General features: G+C 39.4%; 1 protein-coding gene across 12 annotated transcripts in view; it reads right to left on the bottom strand.

Moving 5' to 3' along the window:
* The window catches only part of EHBP1 (EH domain binding protein 1), a 384,193-nt gene extending 360,913 nt beyond the window's left edge, over nucleotides 1–23,280 (bottom strand). For 11 of the 12 annotated variants that reach the window (XM_020985470.2, XM_078149539.1, XM_020985475.2 and 8 more), the window contains exons 1-2: nucleotides 23,190–23,280; nucleotides 22,068–22,468 (exon numbers count right to left, since the gene is read on the bottom strand). In XM_020985470.2, coding sequence (XP_020841129.1) covers nucleotides 22,068–22,171 — 104 coding nt within the window. In that variant the 5' untranslated portion in view covers nucleotides 22,172–22,468; nucleotides 23,190–23,280. Of the gene's footprint in view, nucleotides 1–22,067; nucleotides 22,469–22,979; nucleotides 23,128–23,189 lie in introns of those variants that run through there. The other variant, XM_020985471.2, reaches the window with a different exon arrangement.
* Nucleotides 23,281–24,393: the final 1,113 nt, after the last annotated feature.

The raw sequence follows: 24,393 nt of genomic DNA, 5'->3' as shown, positions 1-24,393 counted from the left end.
CTCAGGTCAGACATCCTCCCTGTAAGTGCACTGACATAAAGCCCAAAGTCAAAGAGTGGGCTTAATGAACAAACCAACAACAACAACAACAACAAAAAGAACCTAGCCACAAAAAGGTACTATGGCAACAGGGGAGCTCAAGACACAAACACAGAAAAGAATGCCTGAAGGACAAGCAATACCTCAAGGAAAAATACTGCTTAGATACAAATCCAAGAAGAATTCCAATGACAACAGCTACAAATTTTTATTATATTGGTACAGCACATCTAGAAGCGCTGAATATTCCTCCAAACATTTAATTTCTTAAAAATTTCTTTAAACAGCATTTAGTGGTTGTAATAATACAGTTATTGAGTAGAGTTTGGTATGCTGATTACTAGCTATTTTATGCATTTTATAGTTATTTTGAATGAACTTTCCCTTTCTATTATCATTTCCTGGATTTTGTTAATATACAGAAATGCTGCTGATTTTTGTGGATTTTGTAGACTTTAATTACTGAAGCTATCAGCTCTCAAAATGTGTTTCTTCGCAGATTCCTTACGGTTTTCTAAGTAAACCATTTTATAACCAGCAAAAGGGACAGTGTCCTCTCTTTTTTGCCTTGAGTTTCCTCCTCTTGTCTTACTGCTCTTGCTAGTATTTTAAGAACTTGTATCTCCCCAATGCATTAGTTTGCAAGAAGCACCCAAACTGACAGAGACAGGAAGGCTTGAGTTTGAACTCTTCCTCATACACATAATGGATGGGCAAGTTATATAACATCTCTCACCCTCAGTTTCCTTATTGGCAAGCTGAAGATAATAACAGTAGTTACTGTACAAGTAAAAGTGACGAGGGAAAGAACACTAACAAGACTGAAAGCCAAGAACAAGAAGTCTGAAAAGAGACAATGAAGAATTTCAAGAAGAGCAGAGCTATGCCTTGAAGGAAGAAGAGGATTATGAAAGTAATGAGAAAAGAGGGCAGCTAGTTGGCGCAGTGGATAGAGCACCAGCCCTGAAGTCAGGAGAATCTGAGTTCAAATCCGGTCTCAGACCAAATACTTGACACTTACTAGCTGTGCGATCCTGGGCAAGTCACTTAACCCCAACTGCCTTAAAAAAAAAAAGTTATGAGAAAAGAGAATGTATCTAGATATGGGGAACAACTTGTGTGAAAGCAAAAAGACAGGTGACATGATGTGAGATTCAGAGAACAGTTAGTAGGCTAGTTTGGCGGGAGTGTAGAATACATTAAATGGAGAACGATGAAACATGGCTCATCTGGGAGTCAAACTGTAAAGGGCTTTAAATGTCAGGGGAGTTTTTATTTTCTCTTAGAGGCAATGAAGAAGCAGTGAAGGTTTCAGAGTAAGAGAATGACATGCTCAGACCCTTACCTCAGAAAGATTGTGACAGCTCTGAGGAGGATGCAGAGAGACCAATGATGAGGCAATTACAGCGGCCCAGGCCAGATGTGACTAAGGTTGAAGTAGAGCAGCGGTTTCGCAATTAGAAAGAAGAGGACATATACAAAAGATGATGTAGAAGCAGTCCGCTTAGCAACTGATTGGATACAGGGGATAAGGAAAACAGAAGAGTCAAAGATAATTCAGAAGTTACAAACCTCAGTGTCTGAGATGGATGTGGTAGCCTTAACAGAAATAGTGAGATCAGACACAGAGGTAGGTTTAGAGGTGAACAAGACTTCCATTTTGGACAAGATGAGTTCTATATGTCTATAGGACATCCAGGAAGAGATATCATGCAAGCTGACAATGCGTGATGGAAACTGAAGAAAAAATGAGCCTCAATATATAAATTAGACAGGTATCTATATATAAATGGCACTTGAACACACGGGAGCCAATAAAATCTCTAATAAACGCTAACACCCTTGGAGGAACACTCAGCTAAGAGAACAGGAGATGGATGACCATCCAGAAAAAGAGACTGAGGAGGGTCAGGCAGTTAGGAGAACTGGAGAAAGCAGTGTCACAGGGGCTAAAGGAGGACAGTGTCCAAGATAAAATCCAAATTCCTTAGGGTGGCATTTCAAGCCCCTCTACAATCTGCCTTCTTACTATTTCAGCCCGATTTGACATTAATTCCCAACATGTTCTCTATGCTATAGTCTCACTTGATTAATCACCATCCCTTATCCATTTTCCTTGCTTTTCTACCTATTTTTCTCTTACATTATTCCTTAAACCTAGAGTCCTCTACTTCCCTTCTCCTAATCTCCCCCAAACTATCTCCACCTGCTGAAATGTTACTAACCTTGTATTCACCCACCTCAAATTTCACCTCTTACATGAAGTCTTAACGTGATTCCCCTGCTGAAAATGAGCCTTCCTTCTTCAAATCTGAATAGTATTTTCTTTGCACAACTCATGAATTTATCATGTTCTATTTTATATACTATTTCTATACTGTATCCCTCTCCCTTTTAGACTACAAGTTCCATAAGAATAAGGACTATAACTTATTTATATTTATAATCCCCTTTACCACCTAGCAGTGCTCTGGCTTATTGCTTTTTTTTTTTTAAAGGCAATTGGGGTTAAGTGACTTGCCCAGGGTCATACAGCTAGTACATATCAAGTGTTTGGTCTGAGGCCACATTTGAACTCAGGTCCTCCTGACTTCGTAGCCAGTGCTCTACCCACTACACCACCTAGCTGCCCCCTGGCTTACTGCTTTTCAAATTCAACTGATAGTGACAAAAATATTTCAAATATCAAGTGGCAGTCCATTTTAACACTTGAAACAACTAAATTCTAGTGCATCAAAAGAATTGAAACAATTTCTTCCAACTACCTATAATTGACAAATTAATGTTTATGTAGAATGGAAGAGCCATTGATGTAGGAAGGGGAGATCCAAGAACAAAGTACAAGATCCATCCACTATATTAGCCAGTGTGCCTTAAGCAAGGACTTATGTTATACATTTTTTCCAGGAAAAATTATAATATAAAGAATGTCTGATGATTTTTGTGGTTTTATGTCCTGTTCCCTTATTGAATTAATTTTATTTTAATTTTGTTTCTTTCTGTTTATTCTTGTTGAGGAAATATCTTATTGTAACACCAAACATTTCTAGAACTATGTTTTGCCTCTTTCTTTTTATTATAAATAAAAACCAATTGGAAGAACAGAAAAAGACATTCAATTCAAAATAACTACAGAATGTATAAAATATCTGGGAATCACCTACTAAGACATATATGCATTACAGGAAAAAATTATAAAACACTTCGCAAAAATAAAACAAATAGAGATATATTAGTTGTTCATGGTTAGGCTGTGCTAATATAAAAAAATGAAAATACTACTCATAGATTCAGTGACATACCAAGCTACTCAAGTGCTTCTTTATAAAAACTAGAAAAAGAGAAAAAAACAATAAATTCATCTGGAGGAGCAAAGGTCAAGAATTTCAAAGAAAAGAATGAAGAACAATGGGAAGGTGGGGGCCTTGTAGTATCAGATCTCAAACCATTACTACAAAGCCAAAATCACCACAACTATTCAGTAATAGATAAAAAATAGGAAAGGTGATTATTGGAACAAATAAACTAAAAACCAAAGTACCACAATATTCAATAAACTCAAGGACTACTGGTATAAATACCCCCTATTCAACGAACTGCTGGAAAATTCTAAAGCAGGCTGGCAGAAATTAAATTTAAATTAACACTTCCCACCATACACCACAATAAACTCTAAGTAGATGTGCAATCTAAATATAAAATGTCATTTCATAAATAAATATAGAAAATGTGTGAGTTCCTCCTTCCCAGGGCTTGCTCTCTTGATTGGTGAGTCCCTGGCCAGAACCATCATTTCATGACGGGTCCCAGTCATGCTCAGGCCAACTCACTTTCCAAATTTCTCCATCATTCACCAGCAGCTTGCCCACCTAGATATTTCTCTATGCTGGGACCAGCACTCTTGATTGGTAAGTCCCTGCTGGGATCACCATTTGATGATGAGCCCCAGCCATGTTCATGTCCAGTTCAACTCACTCTCTAGATACCAGCTCACCAGTAGCCTTGCCCTATGTGGGTACCCTACAGGTACCCTCCTCCCATTTTCTAGCTCCTCTTTGTATTTTGATTTCCACTATTGTAATGCAAGTTCCTTCACTAGGGACCATTTTGTTTTCTCAGATTTGTATCCCCAGTTCTTAGCACAGTGTCACACACAAAGTTCACACTTAATAAATATACAAAGTCAGCACTTAACAAATGCTTTATCTATCAAAGGATAGAGGATCACAGAAGATAAAAGGGACAATCTCGATTACATAAAACAGAAAAGGTTTTAAACAAACAGAAGTCAGAATTAAAGGGAAAGAGATTAACTTAAAAAAATCTTTGCATTAAATCTCTGATTTTCAAGATAAAGGAACTTATATATATAAGAAAAAGAGCTTTTCTCCAAAGGCTAAATGGTCAAAGGATATGGATAGGCAGTGCTCAACAGAAGAAAGGAAATCTATTAAGTCATATAAAAAATAATCCATCATTAATAATAAGAGAAATGAAAATTAAAAGAACTCTGAGGTTCTAATTCACACACATAAGATTTCCAAACATGGAAAACAATAAAAATGACAATTATTGTGACCATGGAAGAACAGAACACTTCTGCATTTGTAGTGGAGGGATGAAGTGGTCCAACCATTCTGGAAAGCAACTTGAAACTATATTTTAAGTCACTAAACTTTGAATACCTTTGACCCAGTGATACCTTTACTAGTCATATGCCCAAAGAGATCAAAGATACAGTTAAACATCAATATGTAAATAATATTTGCGACAGCATTTTTTGTTGTATCAAAGAACTGGAAACAAAAGTGAGTGTCATCAATTAGGGAATAGCTGAATAAATTATGGAATATGAATGTAAAAAGAATTGCACGACATTTAGAAAAACCTGGAAAGTCTTGTATGAACTCATAAAAACTGAAAAGAGCAAACCAGAAGAATAACTTATACATGTCAAAATATAAAGGAAAATAACCCTGAAAGATTTTGGTATACTTAATAATTCAATGACCGATCATGATTTCAGAAGACTGATGATGAAGCATGTTTCCCACCCACAGACAGAGAGAGATAATGAAACTAGAGGTGCAAAATGAGATATGTTTTCAGATATGGCCAATGAGTTGCTTTGTTTTGCTTGACTATATTAATTTTTTACAAGGCTAGGCTTCTATATGGGATAGGTAGTGACAACGATACCAAAAAAAAAAAAGGAAGAAAAAAACAGCAGTGCTAAATTTTAAATGCACATTTTTAAAAATTACATATAACAGAATTTCTTAGTTTCATATACAATTGTTCTATTCTTTGTATATCAAAATATTCAGATTATATACCTGCCACTCTACTAGAGGAACCCTTACTCCCTTCGCAATTTTCTTTCCCCAACCTTCCCCTGCCAGTCCCAGAAACCATTCTTGACTATGATAAGATGAAGGATGCCAAATGTATTTTTTTATAACTGCAGTTCCCAAACTAGGCACTGCATCATAAGTGAACTCTCAGTTACAAAGAAAGGAAGAAAACAAAGAAACCATTTATTATTATTTATTAAATGCCTACTATGTGCCAGGCACCCTGCTAAGCCCTTCACAAATATTCTCATTTAATCCTCACAACCACCATGGGAAGTAGATCCTACTATTATCTCCATTTTATAGCTGAAAAAACTGAGGCAAACAGAAATTCAGTGACTCCCCCAGGGCCAAGTGTCTGAGGCCAGTTTTGAACTTAAATCTTCCTGACTTCAGGCACAGCACTCTATCCACTGTACCACCTAGCTCCTCATTTAGAGATATTAAAATTTTAGACCTAATAACTTAATAAACAGAATTTTTAAGTATTTCTTTTGACTTAGGGGTACTGTGAAAAAACATGCTAAGACAGTAAGGATGCTGTAAAGTGAGAAAGTTCGGGAACTTCTTCCATCTAGTGTAACAGAAGACTACCAGGATTTCTCATCTGCTCAGTCACTGACTCCTACTTCTGGACTTACCATCTGCCTTGCCTTTATTCTGTGAAGATCTGTAGCACAATTAAGCTAACCTCAAGATCTCTGGGCTCTGCCATCTGACCTTCTGCTGTATTTAATTTAGGACTTTCATCCTCCCTGCTGCTAATTTTTTTTAACATGCTTAATTCCTCAAAGAGTTAGCTCTTCGGAAGCAGAGACTGTATAAATTTTTCTATCTCCCCAGTATGTAGCACAGAACTTGGCATATAATGAGCACTTAAGTGCTTTTTCATTTATTAACTCTTGCATATTTGATGTTTAATTTTATCATAAAAATTGATGAAAAAAAATCACAGTAGGTTTCGTATATAATACAACATTCACAGCAACACTTTTTATAGTAACAATATGACTGCACTACATGGAAAAAGTCAGAGATGGCTAAGGGGATAGAACAATATCCTAACACTCCACCACCCCCATGTAAGTTAGGCTAGTTTTTCTTCAAAACTATTTTGATTTTTTAGGGGGCAGCTAGGTGGCAAAGTGGATAGAGTACTAGCCCTGGATTCAGGAGGACCTGAGTTCAAATCCAGCCTCAGACACATAACACTTATTAGCTGTGTGACCCTGGCCAAGTCACGTAACCCCACTGCCTACCAAAAAAAAAAAACCCAAACTATTTTAATTTTTGTCATATTCATATTCTCAAGGTTTGATTGGCCCAAGAGACTAATGGCTGGGCCAGTGACACCACTTCCTGTACAAAACAGCCACGAGGCACTATAGGTGCTCTCTGCCATGGATGGTGGACCACCAAAGGCAGGGAAGTTTCACTTAGCTAAATTCTCTCACAATATTCTCAATACATATGCTTTGTTGACTCTTCTTCCTTTCCTATGACTACAAAGACCTCTTTCGGTTAAATGTTTAATGAAATACTAGTATCTCATTTTGTTTAACTATGGAACATAAACTACCAAGAGAAAGGCTCAAGTCAGGCCCAACCCAGAACTCATATGAACTAAAACAAAGTGAGTTGAATCAGGAAAACAGCAGGTACAATGACTACATCAAGGCAAATGGAAAGAACGGTAACTGAAACTGAAAGTCTATAATTATAATGACTGAGCTTGGGCCCAAGAAAATGAGAAAATACACTCTTCCATGCAAAGGAGATTGAACATCGAGTCATGTTATTTCCCATAGAATATAAGCTCCTTGAGGGCAGGGGCTGTTTCCCTTTTGTCTTGTCACCTCAGAATTTAGCACAGTGCCTACATCACAGTAGGCATTTAATAAATGCTTGTTGATTGATATACTGTCAGTCTCAATTAATGGCTAGTTTTGCACAACTCTTTTCTTCTTTTTCTTTTGTTTGTCACAAGAAATAGCTGAAGGGAAAGAAGGGTGTATTTGGAAATGAAGGTGATGCAAAAACAAAATACACCAATTAAAATTGTTTTTTAAGTTAATTAATCAATAAATATGGTCACACCCACACTTTAGAAAAATCACTTCGGCAGCTAAATAGAGGATAAGACTTGAGTGGAGGAAAACTTGAGGCAGGGAGACCAAATACGAGGCTATTGCAGGAATCTAGGAAAGAAGAAAGCACATAAGGGCTTTAGAAATCATCTAACCTCATGCTGTCAAACTCGAATAGAAACGGATCCCTGCTGGCTACATATTGACTTGGATAACCACAAATTAACATTATCCATGTTGCAATGTATTTTTATTTTGTTAAACATTTCCCAATTACATTTTAATCTGATTCCATTTTGCATTTTAAATTCCATTCTAAATTCCATTTAATATGATTAATCAAATCTCATCTTCTAAAAGAAGTCTTCTGCAATCTTTAACCACTGCAAGTCCCTTCCCTCTGAGATTACCTTCCATTTACACTGTATATATTTTGCAAGTGCACAAATATTTTCATGTTATCTCCCCATTAGAATGTGAGCTCCTGGGGAGAAAGGACTGTATTCTCACCTTTCTGAAACATAACGCTTGCTGACTGACTTAAAGCCTTATCTCACATAAACTGTCCCTCTCATACTCCCAACTCTACATTCCAGCCAAATTAGGCAATTCCATATACTTCCTGAACTTTTTCAATTTGTTAATTCTAATATCCAAAGCATGTACTGGGGACTCAAAAAGACATATACATATACATATATACATACACACACCTGAGTAATATGACTGGGACATCTTATGGACTTAACTGGCAATAGTAACATACTTTTTAAAAAATATTTTACTTTTAGACACTAGAGACAAATTCATCCCTATTACAAGAACAACCTACAGACATCCGCAAAAAAAGTTCAGAAGGTAATAAAGGAGAGAGCTAAAATGCAAAGGGGCTAGAATTTAAAAGGAGTGACAGTTGGTTTGAAAGCTCCAAGAGGCTCAAGTGTCCTTAGAACCTGTGATTACAAAGTAAAGATTCTTCAGCAGACACTGAGGCCAACTGCTACCACCTAGATACTTGCAAATCCTCCTCCAAGACCAAAATCAGATGAGACACTGGCAAGGTTCAAAAGATAAGCAGTTCACCTCCAAAGCCTTCCATGCTACCCTCACATCCTGAGCAGCAAACTGAATGACTCTCTTGACCTCAATGCCCACACACAATAGAATCATACATGTAAAGAAAGTTGGAAGTGAGGTCACCTAATCCAACCCTATGATTTTGCAGATAAGGAAAGCGAGGTGCCGAGAGGTTAAGTGACTTGCCCAAAGTCAAACAAGCAGTTAAGCAGTGGCGCCTGAGTCACTCTTTTTCTATTTAGAGTAAATGCTACCTTCTAAGACAGCTAGGTGATAGTGGACAGAGTACTGGCCAGAATGTAGCAAAGGATAAGTGTTTTTATTTCACTACATTATTAGATGGCTATCAATACTACAACAATAAGCTTACAGTAAAACAAGAGGGGACCAATGGGGTATTAGAAGGATGTACTCATGTAGCACTGAAAGGAGCCATGTGTCACAACCAGACAGAGGGGCTTGAGTTCCATAAGATAGAAGCATAGATCTAAGCTAGAAGGGATCCCAAAGGTCAATTAATCCCACCCTCTCATTTCATAAATGGGGAAACTGAGGCTCAGGGACGTTAATTAACTTGCTCAACTGAGACTACTCATTTACTACTTGTAGTGGATAGATAGTAATAGCTAACATTTGTATAGCACTTTAACTTTGCAAAGCACTTTATAATATTTCATTTGCTCCTTACAACAAGCCTGTTTGAAATAGGTGCTATTATTATCCCCAATTTAAAGAAAACAAGCTGAGAGAATAAGTGACTTGCCTTGAGTTACACAGCTAATAAGTACTACAGGCAGGATTTAAACTCAAGTTCCTAACTCCAAGACAAAGCATTAAAGCTATCCAAAAGTGGAATGGGCTGCATTCTATCTACTATTCTACCTGTCTACCTACCCGGACCTAAAGTGAGAAAGACGAGTGTGAATCCTGTGTGACTTACTGGCTGTGTGATATTGGGCCAGCCACCCTTTAGCCTCACTCCCAGTTTTCTCATCTGTAAAATGAGGGCACTTGTCTAGATGGCCTCAAGATCCCTTCTAGCTTTCAACCTATGATCCTGTATCTTGGGGGTTAAGATTTATCTTTTCCAAACCTTCTATCATCCTCAACACCTAGCAGTAATCTTCACAAAATTAAATGCTTACTGTATTTATATGTGATGATCAAACAACTCTACAATAAGAAGAGCAAAGGGTAACTGACTTGCCCAAGATCACACAGCAAAATCAGGAGTTAGAGTCAGGTCTCCTGACAGAGTCTTTGTGTAAGCCACAGCATCTCTAAACAATTCTCAAATCTGAAAGTGCACTTACAGAGGCTAATGATAACAACAAAATACCAATAATTACAGTGATAATCTGGTATTAGAGAAGCAAAGGATACGACAATTATCCCTAAGTATATGTCAAAAGGGAAAAAAAATTCAAAACAAACAAAAGAGAATTCCTTCACTACTGATATTACTACCAAAAAATCACTTTCTTTCAAAAGAATTACAGAACATAAGAATGATATGGGATCATAATCTGTCAAATGAGAGGATTAGACTAGAGAGCTCTTAAAGTTCCTTCCACTCTAAATCCATAACCTGTACAAACTATAAACTTACCAAAGATCATACAACTAGTTAATGGCAACTGAAACTAGGACTCAAGTCTCTTCACTCAGTTCAGTGCTTTCCTCTAGGAGATACTATCTCCTTAACAGATTTACTCCAAGGAGCATTCTCACTAAGACTGCAAAAGCATTCAGAGTTCCCAATTATTTGTATTAAATGTTTCAAATGCATTTTTTAAACGATGGGCAACTTGAATGAAACATCACTTAAAAGGGGGAAAGGAAGTGTGAATGTATAAAGAACCTGCCTTGAAATCACCAAAAGACAGATTAAAGTCCTGCCTCTGACACATTAGTTGTGTAACCATCACAAGTCACTAACATAACAGTGCCAATCTATATCAGTTGAGGGAGTTTCCACCACAGGAGGTCCCCACACCAATAAAATCACAGGTCCAGACGAAAACTACTATGAAGAGAAATCATTTTTAAAAAATATTTATTAAACTTTGGCAAGTAAATATGCAATAATGTTAACACATTTGTCATATTTAAAAGGAGCATTTTGGTACAGAAAATACAAAGACATCAGGAACCTGAACAAATGTTCAAAATGTCAAAGAGAATTAATTCACATTAAAGACTCCAAGTTGGGATTAAAGGTGATTAATTTACAAGGTATTTGTGAACAATGTAAATAAATCCCTAAGATACTAAGGCAGCACTTACTTGATATTTTCCCAACACAATATAACTATTTGGTCCAAGTACTTGCAAATAAGTTTCCCTTAATAGAAATCTCAAAAGATATCTAGTACTTAACAAATAAAACACATTCTCTAGAATAGTGGGGGAAAAAACTGAATTTGAAGTTAAGAGACCATATTCAAAGGCAGCTAGGTGGCACAGTGGATAGAGCATCGGCCCTGGATTCAGGAAGATCTGAGTTCAAATCCAACCTCAGACACATAACACTTACTAGCTGTGTGACCCTGGACAAGTCACTTAACCCTACTGCCTAATGCAAAAAAAAAAAAAAGAGAGAGAGAGAGAGACCATACTCAGTCTTGACCTCACTAGGGAAATCCAGACCAAGATCTTCAATTGCCTACAGCAATCTGGTTTTTTTTAGGCAATTGGGGTTAAGTGACTCGCCCAAGGTCACACAGCTAGTAAGTGTTAAGTGTTTGATCTGAGGCCAGATTTGAACTCAGGTCCTCCTGACTTCAGGACTGGTGCTCTATCTACTGCACCATCTAGCTGCCCCCCAATCTGATTTTTTTTGTTACTCAATAACACCAATGTTCTTTCAGTCTCCCAGATTTAAAATGCTGTTGTTTTTGTCATTTTCTTGTCCTTCGCCTTTCATATACAAATCAATTACCAAACTCTCAATTTAACACCACAGAATCTCTCCCAATCCTTCCTTTTCCCTACAGGTTGACTGCAACAGTCACCTTACAAGGACTTTTCTCATTTGCTTTTCATTCCCTTCTAAACTAGCATTACAAAATGGTATATTACAAGAATGCTGCAGATTTAATTTACCTAGATTTTAACAAATCTTGCCCAGATTCTATTCTAGGCAAAGTCTCTCAATCAACAAGCAAGTGTTAGGTACTGCACCAGGCACTAGAGCCACAAGGACAGTAACAGAACCATTCCTGCTCTCAAGGAGCTTTTACTCCTGACAGTCTTGTGAAAAGATAAGAGATATGGGCTAGACAACATTACACTCAGATTATTTCAAAATTGGTTGATGACCAGACCCAAAGAGTGGTCACTAATGAGAAGAACTCTATCCTCCAGTGAGGTGCCTCTGGGATCTGTGTCTGGACCTGTACTATTTAACATTTTATCAATAATTTGGTTAAAAGCATGATAGTACGTTCCATCAAATTTGCAAGTAAAACAAAGCTAAATGACAGGGTTAAGATCCAAAAAGATACTGATACACTAGATCATTGGCCCAATCAAATAAAATAAGATTTGAGGGTGATAAATGTAAAATCTTAAACTTGGGTTCAAAAAATCAGTTTCACAACCATAAAACGGGAAATGCTTGGTTAAATAACAGTTCACTTGAAAAAAGGGCTGAGGGTTTGAGCAGACTGCAAGCTCAATAGGAGTCAACAGTGTGACACGGCAACCAAAAAAGCTGATGAAATCTTGGACTATATTAAGTGACACACAGGAGTCTAGGTCTAACTTCATTCTGGCTCTGGTCAGACTATATCTAGAGTGCTAAGCTCACCACTGTGCACATTTTAAGAAGTACATTAACTAAAAAGTTAGAGGGGGCAGGGGAGGAAGTAGGGAAGATAATACAGATGGTAAAAGACCTCTAGATCATTCCATATGAAGATCAGTTGAAGGAACTGGCAATGTCTATCTTTAAGAAGTACAGTGACTGGAACATAGTAGGCATTTAATAACTGCTTACTGAACTAAATGAAGTTAAATTGGGGGAGCATGATAGGTGTTTCCAAGTATTTGGAGGGCTGCCAGAGGAAGTATTAGATTATTTTGCTTGGCCCCAGAGCCCAGAACTACAAGCAATGAGTAGAAAGTGCCAAGGGGCAAATTTAGACTTGATACTTTGAAAAATTTCCTAAACATTAAAGCTATCCAAAAGTGGAATGGGCTGCTTTCAAAAATGATGCCTACTGGGCATTTTCAACTGGATGTTCCACATGCATCTCTAATTCAACAGAACTCAAAACCTTCCCTTTTTCCAAACTTCCCCATCTTTCTAGTCAAATAGGTTGGCAATCTTGGCATCATTCTCAGCTCTTCATGTTGCCTCATCTTCTATATCTAATTATTAATAAACTGAATCTCCCTTCAGTGCCTCTCTTTCCCTTCTCTCCAGTCACATGCCCACCACCCCAGTTCAGGCCTTCATTACCTCTTGCCTACTACTGCAAGAAAGAGGCTTTTAATTGGTCTCCGTTTATCCAGTTTTGCATCCCTCTCCACTCTATCTTCCATACAGCTTCAAACTAATATTCTGAAAGCACACGTCAGACTCCTGCTCAAGAAGCTTCAGTGGCTCCCTCTTGCCTCCAGAATGATAAATGCAAACACCTGTTTGACATTTAAAGCCTTTTAGTAGGCTTCACATCTAGCTCTAAGAGCCTACCTCTCTTAGTTTATTTAATATTGTTCTCCTTCACACACTATGTAGTCTAATGAAATCGGACTATTTGCTACTAACACACTATAGATGACATTCCATCTCCGACATCTGTGTTTTTCCCACAATTTTCTCTCATTCCTGGAAAGTACACTTCATAGAATCTCGAGATTCTTTCAAGGCTTAGTTCAAGTGCTACCTACCACAAAAACCTAATTTTAATCTAATTCCTGCCCTTGCCACAGTTTCTAGTGCCCTCTACCCAGAAATTACCTTGTATTCACTATTTCATTTTGTATTTATATATCTGTTCTGTGTACATGCTCTTACTCCTCCCAAAGAATATAAGTTCCTTGAAGGAAAAGACTGTCTTTTATTTTGTATAGTCAGTACCTAGCACAGGGCCTGACATACAGTCATACCTGACATAAGTAGGTACTTAATACATGTTTGCCGAAAATAAATGAATGAATGAATGAATGAATAAATAGCTTCTCCCTCACTGGAAGTCTTTGAACAAAGGCTAAATGACCATTTGTTGGCCACGTTATAGAGCAGATTTTCTTGGGAGTATGAGTTGTACAGTTATATGCCAATTCTAGTTCTGTTCCATCCATCACATAACCTCGAGTAAGTTACTTCCCTTCTCTAGGTCTAAATTTCTTCATCTGCAAAATTAGGGTGTAAAGCACCAGGATCTTTAAAATCCTTTCCAGCTCCAAATGTATATAACTCTTTTATTCCACTTGTCTAAAAAAATCCTCAAAAATTCATTTCTGAAGAGTAAAAACAGGTACTTTGGAAGAGTAGACTGTTGAAAGATCACAATAATTTCTTAACAATACAGTAATCTTGGGGGCAGCTAGGTGGCGCAGTGGATACAGCACCAGCCCTGAATTCAGGAGGACCTGAGTTCAAATCCGGCCTCAGACACATAACACTTACTAGCTGTGTGACCCTGGGCAAGTCACTTAACTCCATTGCCTAGCCAAAAACAAAAAATACAGTAATCTTTTTTTTTTAGCCCTCATTCTCCATGCACTATATGTGATATTCCACCATCCACTTATTCTTGAAAATCCTCCCTTGTTTTCCTTGATATATTCATTATTCTCACATTCCTCCTCTTAATCACTCCTTATCTCATTTTCTTCTGCCCTTTGCCACATCATACCCCCAAAACCCTGATGCTCCTGAATGTTCATTCTTTCATTTCTTTAACTTTCTTCTTCTTTCCTTACTTCTAGGAAATTTGAACTTCTGCCAGTTTTTACTATCACCACTATGTAGACCATTCCAATCAATTCCCAATTTAGAGTTGGAAAGGACCCAAGAGATAATCTAACCCAGTAAGTTCATTTTCCAAATGTTAAGACTTGTCCAAGATGACAAAGATCACATGTAAAAGGGCTAGGATTCAAACATAGGTCCTCTAACTCCAAATCCAGGGCTCTTTGCCCTATATAAGCTGCTTCCTAAAACCACCTCCAGCCCTGAACTCTCCTCTCAAAGGTACCTGGAAAAAAATGTTTTTGCCACTTCCTCAAACTCAACATATCTAAAAGCAAGCTCACTTTTCCTCACCAAAACACAACAACAACAACCAGCTCCTCTTCCCGGATTTTCTACTTCTGTTAAGGGCACTATAATTCACTGAGTCACCCAAGCTTGCAACCTTGGAGTCTTTGAGTCTTCCTTCTCCATTTCCCTTTTCCCTACTCCTTTTATTTTTTCAACAATTCCTATCAATTTTTCCTTCATGCTTCTCATGTCTACCCCCCTTCCTTTCCATTCCCTCTGCCACTACCCTAAATCTGGTTCCCCTTACTTCCTGACTGTACTACTATAAAAGCCACCTTTTGGCCTCTCTGACTTTCAGATGTCCCATCCTCCAAACCACTGTCAGGGATTCAAATGCCAGCTGTGACACTGTGTGACCTCGGGCAAATCATTTCACCTCTTCAGGCCTCAGATTCCTCATCTGCAAAATGACTGAGATGGACTATATGACCTCGGACGTCCCTTTTATGTCTAAGTCCATAATACTCTGATTCTGAAATCACCACTAGGATTGTGTCACATCTCTGATGGCTCCGCACTGCCTATAGCTCAGGTCCCCAAAGAGCTGGTAACGATGAATCCATGCTTTCACATAATGACTCTTGGTACCTGCTGCCATTTCACTGCATAGCTGACAGGACACATCTGATAGCTGCCAAAAATCTCCTTCCTTATAGTTTACAAGTAGTTACCTTCTCTCATGATTCCATGGTTGGCTACTATCTTCTATTCTGTGAGTTCAAGGTTTGGGAGAAAGAAAAAGTAATTCTTCCCCCACATCCCTAACTACCGGCCCCCCCAAAAAAAAAAATAGGGTTCCAAGCCTAACAAATTAAGTCCAAGAATTTTAACCAAAGGAACTCCATAACTTAATTTTCCAGCCAGGCAAGGACTGTTTTATTTTTATATTTTATCCTCAGTGCCTAGCACAGGGACTGGAACACAATAGGCATTTAATAAATATTTGTTAATTGGTCACTTCCCCACCTTCATGATTTCTTTCTTCCTATCTCCAACACAGTTTGCATTCATTTTAAATGCCCACTCATTTCTGAGCCTATCCAAATTCCACTCCTTTAACAAAGCTTTCCCTGAACATTGCAGTGTTGCTGACCACACTTTCCTCCAAACTCCTAGAGCACTCATGGTGGACACAGAGCTAATGCTGGGAACCAGGAAGACCCTGGTTCAAGTCCAATTTATGATAAATACTGGTTGTGTGACCCTGGGTAAAGCACTCTCAGCAACTAGGTAACTAAGGCTATAAACTGCAGAAAAGGCACTAACCTGCACTGTTATGGTTTCTTTATCCAGGAGTTCCTACATCAGTGAACTCACAGGTATAGTCCCTCCCTTAAAGGCTGGTAAATTAATCATGTATGGCTTTGGAACAGTTGTTGCCTTGTCTTGAACTATTTACTTACTGGTGACATCTTCAGTTACTTAACTTTTTATGTGTTTCTATCTCCCCAACTAAACACAAGCTTTTAAAGGTCAAGAACTATGACTTACATTTCTCTGCATAATCCTAGACACAGTGCTTTGCACACCTTAGGTGCTCAAGAAAGACCGGTTGACTGTTACATAGAAAAAAATTCTTCTCTCAAGTTACAAATAGCCTTTTTTTTTGGTATGGAGAAGAAAGCTAAATTATAAAGAATTTTTAAATAACAAAAGAACTTTAGGAAAAAAATAATTATATATCTTTCTAGGACAAGCTTATAGTACAATTCTTTGAAATTTTCTTTCAGTCCTAAAATCATCATAAGGAACAGAAATTCTGCTTTAGCTACATAAGGTGAACAACCACAGAAAAGTAACTTAAGTCATTCAGAAACTTAAAATAATCCTATGAAAACCTCATCTAAAGTATATTTGCTTTCTATTCATACTACTAACAGTCTAACCATTTCTGACCTACAGTCATAGGATCTCTAAACACTTGTACATTTATGGAGAGGTTGGTTAGTACAGAAGAAACTTCTCAGAAACCAGAAAATACAATTACAAATGAAAATAAGAACAGATGTAGGGAAGGAACAGATTTTACTGGAGAAATTGATGTACAACTCCTATTATTCCCTACCATCTTCAGGAAATCAGGGCTTAATTCCACATGCTTAACAATTAAATAAGGAAGAGATTTACCTGGTGACAGTAGTGAAAGCAAAGATGGCATAGCCTACTAACCTCTGTATTCTCCTAACCTGATCTAGTTCTTTTGGTCATAGTCATTTGAAAAGTAAGAGACAAGGAACAGATGTTTAAAAAAATCTACTAGAAAGGGGTGGGCAATGAAACCTTACTTTCATTCTTTTTGGTTAACTAGAAGTCTCACACTTTCAGAAAACAAACATCCTGAGACACCAAATCTAGAATTGTCCATGGCTAACACCTGTTGCAAATGTGAACCTGAACTGAAAAGAAAAAAGTCTTCAAGAAGTTTTTCCTTACCAAGAAGTAGCTGGAGTTGAGGAAAGAGTATGAAAGAGAATCAGGAAGATAAAACACAAGAGCTGAGATTAGGGTTTACACACTGGAAAAGCCAAGACTCTGTGCTTCAGAGAATGCAGCAGTTTATAAAAGTATAAACCCACTCTCTCTACATCCTTTGATGAAGCTAACAGAGCAAAGGTACACTTGGTTTCACTAACATCCTAGATCCAAGAGAAGCTGGCTTTCCTAATACTCTGCTTTCATCCTATTCTGTCAGCCACGTCCTGACTTTCCTTGCTTGGCTCAAATTCTGTTGTCCTTAGACAAGAATGTATTAGTGACAGCATCCTACCCATTGAAATGCCCCTTCCCCTTAGGAAAGAAAAAACACTGACCTCCTACTACCTTCCTGTGGGTCACGGCTAACATACCTAAACTCTTCCTGAATCCCATGCTATATGCTGTCTGCGTTGCTTTCATTTCAGAATATAGGCAGCAAGTTTGTACATCCTGAAGTTTGAAGTTAAGACTGTACAGCACCCCTAAAAGCATCTCACTTCCCAAAAACTGTAGAGCACACTCTCAAAAAGAATGTTGCCTGATCTTTTTCAGTTTCCTCAACCGTAAAATGGGGACAATAATAGCACCTCCCTATCAAGGTTGTTGTGAGGATTAAATAAGATAATATTTGCAAAGCACTTCATTATCACAGTGCCTGGCACACAGTAGGCACTTGATAAATGCTTATTTCCTTCCTTCTTCCTTTTTTTTTAATAGGTTACCTCTCTCTTTTCATCAAACCACCTTTTCTTACTTTCTATACCACCCCAGTTATTCCATTCACCTTCATAAAATCATAGAATGTAAGAGTCAGAAAGGACTTTGTGGGTCATTTAGTCCAAAATAGAGGCCTAACCAAGATTGCCTTCTACAAAATCTTCAACAAGCAACTATAAGGACCGAAAGGGAACTCACTGTCTCTGAAATAGCCCATTCTATGTAAGCCTAAATCTTCTTCTCTGAAACTCCCCATCCCTTTATCTAGTCCTGCCCTGCAGGGCCAAATCGACCAAGTTTAATCCTCTCCCATAGGACAGCTGTCACGTGTCCCCTACATCTTCTCTTCTCCTGGCTCGGCATGTTCAGCTCCTATAACCAATCCTTGTAAGACAGGTTCTTCAGAGCTCTCAACATCTTTATCACCAACTTCTGGACCTATTCCAGAATTTCTCTGCCTTCTCTAAATTCTGAGGTCCTTCTAACCAAATATACTCGGGATAAGGCCAAACTAGAGATGAGTATAGCAGAGCATTTACCTCTGGAACACAATGCATCACTTTTAATGTAGCTTATAACAGCATTAGTTTTTTGCCTGCCATGTGTTCTTTTGAGCTATTCATTCCCTACTGTCTTCTTCTGATACAGGGGAATGAGCACTAACTTTGGAATCAAAGGACTTGGGTTCAAATTCTGACAGTATACTTACTTGTGTGACCCTGGTTAAATTATTTAATCTCCCTTGGCCTTTAATTTCCTCATCTGTAAAATGGGGGCAGGGAGGTGATGCGGTAGATAGATTTCTAGGCCTACAGTCAGAAAGACCTGAGTTCAAATCCAGCCTCAGACACTTACTAGCTGGGTGACTCTGCGCAAGTCATTTAACCTCTGGTTGCCTCAGTTTCCTCATCTGTAAAATGGAGATAATAATAGTACCTACCTTCCAAGATTATTGTGAGGATCAAATGAAATAATTATAAAGCACTTAGCATAGTGTCTGGCACATAGAAAACACTATATAAATGTTAGCCATTATTATTGTTGTTATTAAACAAGGGGGAAGACCTTATGGTCCCTGAGGTCTCTTCCAGCTCTAGATCCACAATCCTACAACACCTCTATCTTTTCATTACAGAGAAATTTTTGTTATAAAAACAAAAATTTGAACAGAATTCTAGGTGACACGTTAGTCTTAGGAAATTGCAGTTTAGATCCCAATTATCTACTTTCATTTCCTATAATGTCTATTTTTTTTCCCTATAGCTATAGCTTCTGAAGACATGGAAAAATTCTCATCACAAAAGTCCTTAGCACTGCCAAATGGTTCAACATTAGAAATGTATATGGTTTTATCAATGGAAGAAGCGTTAAAGATGTATTGGCATCTGCTTCACTGCTAGACCCTAAGAACCATGGATTTCAGGCAGTTGAAACCTCCTATGTGCCTCCCCCATCAGAACACAAGCTCCCTGAAAGCAGGGATTGTTTGTTTTTCTGTTAGTATCCACAGTGCTTTGCACAAAATGAGCATTAAATAACTTTTTTGATTCACTGATTCATTCTTTCTTATCATCCATTGTGCTATATTAGCAGCTATTTAATTTTCTTTAAAAAGTCATGGTTCCTCTAAATCCATTTTATTTTCTCCTGTAAGTTCCCTTGAGAAGAAGAAACCATGTCTTTGGGATGCAGAACAGAGAAGAACCACATAGTACAGGAAATGGGAAAGGGAGTCAGGACCTAATCTGCAATTATGCTATGACCACATGTGACAACTAGAATATTGATTGAATACTATTACAACAAAAAGTTCTATATAATGAAAAGACTTCTATGTCCCAGCTAATAAAAATCCACTTGCCCAGTTTTGCTACAATATAATTCTAGCATAGGCAAATTTTTGTATGGTCCCTATGGAGGCAATATAAAAGGATTTGATCAAAGTAGACTTCTGATTCTCGATTAGTGCTCTTCTACTTAAAGCAAACATGTTACATAAAACATATATGTATACAATCAAAATAATGTGGAGGCAAAGTTTCTCTTGTATGACTGGGCAACTACTTGATCTTTCTGGACCTCAGTTTCCTTATTTGTAAAATAAGAGAGCTAGACCAGATAATCTCTAAGGTTCCTTTCAGCTCTAAATTCCATGATCCTATGAGAATTCGATCAAGATTCTACTTTGCTAAACCTTCCAAAGATTATCCTGGATAGAACAAATAAGACTTAAAATGCCTTCAAAGAACTATACTGTTCCTCTACTATATCAATTCATTCCTTGCAAAATCTATTACACATACTGAAGATGTAATATTAAGGATTTCTTACACGCATACCTAATACCTTTCCCCTTATTCTTATAAGTAAGGTTTCACTTGAAAATATCAACTAACAAGGAATTAAATTTCTTTAATAAAGAAAAGTATTAATAAAGAAAAATACCTTATGTAGCTCTGTCCCCTCTCTACCAAAACAAGACAAAGAAAACCAAATACAAACACTTTCTACTTTTTAAAATGAGTTTAAAACTATCCTTCTATTTGTTCTAATTCAACACTAATACCAGAAGCTTTTAAAACATATTTTGATAAGAGACATTTAGAATTCTTATGTTCACACACTACAACTGTGATTCTTTAGTCCTATATGTGACAGGCCGAACTCAAAAGATATGGGTCATGTGGCCTGATTCTACCTTAGAGGTCTAATTTACTAGACTGAAAAAAGTAAAGATACTTCCAAGTGCATTCGTTTTACTAGACTGAAGTACAGTGATATTTTCAAGCAGGATGGCTCTGGTCTTGCCAACTAACTTCATGAGTTTACATACCATTCAACAAAATTGTCCCAAGGCTATCTGCAAACTGGCAACCAACAACAACAACAAAAAAAGATTCAGTGACTCAAGAAGAATCACTTTATATTTTTGTTAGAATTCCACTTAAGAAATGTAAATATTTTAAAGATTATCTGCTCTCAGTATTTTTCCAAGTGCTGAGCTGAATTATAGAAACATCTGGTAACTGAATGTTTACTGTATTAAATTGTTATGACACTAACCCATTACCTAAAAATGTTATTATCTTCCTATATTCTTTATGCAATACATTGCATAATACTGTCTAAGATATTAAATACAAAATTTTCAAAAGGACAATAGCATGGTAATGGGTTAAGGACAGCTTTAAGTAATTGTGTTTATAATGCAAGAAATAATTTATAATAAGTGCCAACTATACAAGCATTATAAATACTAAATATCAAAAGTGCACGAGTTATTTTCTTTGTTTCATAATGTGCTATAAAAAAGAATACTACACAGAAATCAGAGTCCTAGTGAACTATAAATTCTTTTAAAGTAAAACTGCTTAATCAGAGTAATAAATGAAAAGTCAAAGGGAACTGTGTTTTAAAGTTAACTTTTTCTCCCACATAGTAACATGTATTTAGTTGTATTCTGGGCAATAAGAAGTATGTCCTGAAGTTTACTTTGCTGAAAAGGAAAGATGCAAATCAGGGACTAGTGCACAGCTAATTGCTTCCTCCAGTCTGGCCAAGAAATGTGTCCCATTGGGCAATTAAAACATGACACAGTTGCCTAAGCAAATAACAAATCCATTTCTAAGGTTATAAATTCCAATATTCCCCTACTCACACAAGGAAGAACACCTCATCTTTAAGGAAGACTATTTACCCTGAACAAAAAAGATTATCACCATCCCACAGAAATTCTACTTTTCCTTGCACAGTCATTAACTTTTCATTAGCAAATCCTGTCTTCCTTTGAAGATATAAAAATGAAGTTATCCCAGTCCTGCTAAAAACCTTAAGGTCCAAATCTGCTAAACCTACAGTATGATGCTACAGTAAAAACCTTATAAGCACCATGGAACACAATAATTAAAAACCACAGGGACAGCATCAGTGCACACTCCTGAACTTACTGGCACCCCACCCAGCTGCTTAGACACAGAAAGGCAAAAGTGCTATCTGAACAGGGAGTTGCTCGGCTGTACCATCCAGCCATCAGGCACTACATACCACTTCTTAGTGCACTCAACCATAAGTTCCTGGTAGGAGGCCACAAACTGGAACTTTGAGGCATGTTTTCCAACACGCTGCAGTCTCTTCCAAACTGAAGCCATGATGATAGTCAGTGTACAGTAACACCTCTAAGAGAGCAATGCAGCAGCTTTAACAGAGCACGGTATCCAAAGCTAGGAAGCCCTGTTTTCTGAGTCTGTATTTTGAAAAGTGAATTACAACTTGAAACGATGTTTAAGGTCCATTATTCTTCTCCCTGTTTCACAGGGTAAATCCCACCTCAGATGAATGGCACAGCCAGCAACATGATACACATGACTGTATGAGTGAGAAGGAGGTTTCCTCATGGAGACATCATCATTCCTCCTCATGGGCTCTATGATGTGTAATCTGTAGGACTGGAAAGCAAAACAAAGACAAAAAAAATAATGAAAGAAAATAAGGGAAGGGAGAGGGGAGAATAGGTATTCAATATTAGATGATTTTGCAACTGACATCGTCCTAGTCCTTCATGGTTTTTGTTTAAATATGCCCTAGCTGAAAGCCAAAGATACCAACGATGGAAGACAGGAATACAGTCGTATCAGAGGGTTACTGAGCAACATCTACACGTCGACACCACTGAGCCAACCCCAACCCCGAGAGAGCCAAGTCGCGGCCAAACCACCCTAAGGGCAAGCCCGAGTCGGGAAGCCCAGGAGAGGCCGCTTCGCGTTCGGGCCTCGGCGGCCGCCCCCCAAAGTGAAGGGGGAGGAAGGGTGCTTAAAATGAACTCTTTGTGTCTTCCGGGCAATAATTAATCGTGTCACCGGCTCACTCCCAGAATACGGGCTTAGACGAAATTAAGGAAGGGAGGGACGAGGCAGGGAGAAAGCAGAGAGAGGGCAGGGTCCCAGGCCCGGCGCCCACCGCGGGCTCTCGCCCCCAGCCTCAGCGTGACAGCGTAACAGAGGGGAGCGGATACTCCCTTCGCCTCCAGCGGCAGAAAGGGGCCAGGGGGCGGCGGCAGGAAGGGGGCCAGGCCGGGCCGGGCAGCTCCGGGCGCTCCAGCCGCCTCGGGCCCCGGGCCCGCCCGCCGTCCCTGTCACCCCTAGGGGCACGTCCCGCCCCTCCTCACACCTCTGGTCCCGCCGCGCCTGCGCTGCCGGCTCCGGCTCCAGCTCCGGCTCGGGCCCCGCTCCCTCCTCAGCGCCGCTCCTCGCTCGCCGCCGCTGCTGCTGCTGTCGCTGCTGCTCCCGCTGCCGCTGCTGCCGCCGTTGCCGCCGCCACCGCGTCCTCCATCCCCGCCGCCGGAGCCACATGGAACGGGCGAAGCCGAGCCAGCGCTAACGGGCGGCCCCCGGGTCTCGCAGCCCCACGCCGCCCCGGCCGGGTGGGAGAACGCCCCTCAGCCCCCAACCCTCTCCCCAGAGGGACTCGCCCAATGGTCGGACCCCCCACCCCCGCCCCAGGCCCCCCTCTGGAGTAGCTGCTGCGGCGGCGACTGCTGCTGCTGCTCAGTCACCAGCACCCCCTCCCCCCCCATCCTCCTCCGCCACCACCATCATCATTACCTCCCCCGGCCGCACCTCTCACACTAACCCTACCCACCGCAGCCAAACCTCCGCCCGCCCCGCCGTCATTGGCTGAGATCGGTGCCAGCCCCGCCCGCTCCCGAGACAGGTCTGCGGAGCGTCCGGGCCAGCTCATTGGCAGCACACGCCTGTCGGTCACGGGCGCTCCGCCTACAGAACTGGAAGTGTTTTTCACTCTCCCGAGAAAGACCCAAAGGTTCTTTTTTCTATGTGTGTCTGTGTGTGTTTGTCTCTCTCTCTCTATGTCTCTCTGTCTCTGGCGTCTCTCTCTCTAGTCTTCTCTGTGTCAGTTTCTTCCCCCCCCTTTTTTTAAACTGACGCAGACGGAGGGGGACATCCCCGCCCATTCCTTTGATTGGCTTTGGTGGGGGGGGCCGAACGCTAGACCGGAGAGAGTAAGGAGTGTTTATAGTGATTAAGGAGGTGGCTGGTGAGAAGAGCTGCCTATCAAATGAGTTATAGTTTCAGGATTGGATAGTGGGCGGGACTCCCAGGTGTAGTCTACGTCGAGCATTCCGGCTTTGGACAGATTTTATGGCTCATGCTTTGCCCTTCTAGCTTCATACCTCTGCCAGCTGCCGCCGCCTTTTCTTTTCGTTTCCAGTTCAGCTCTCCTTCCCAAGCCCTGGGGATGGGCATTCTTTCCTTGACTTTAGTGCCCAGCCCTGACCCACCGATGCCCTACCCCTCTTCTGCTCCCAACCTTGTAGGGCCTTGTACTGAAAAGCCCTAGGGCTGCCAGGTTAGCT

Source organism: Phascolarctos cinereus, unplaced genomic scaffold, assembly GCF_003287225.1.
Source record: "Phascolarctos cinereus isolate Bilbo 61053 unplaced genomic scaffold, phaCin_HiC Scaffold_2;HRSCAF=192, whole genome shotgun sequence".
NCBI lineage: Eukaryota > Metazoa > Chordata > Mammalia > Diprotodontia > Phascolarctidae > Phascolarctos > Phascolarctos cinereus.
The sequence above is the reverse complement of the archived record's forward strand: the minus strand, read 5'-3'. Positions and strand labels throughout refer to the sequence as shown.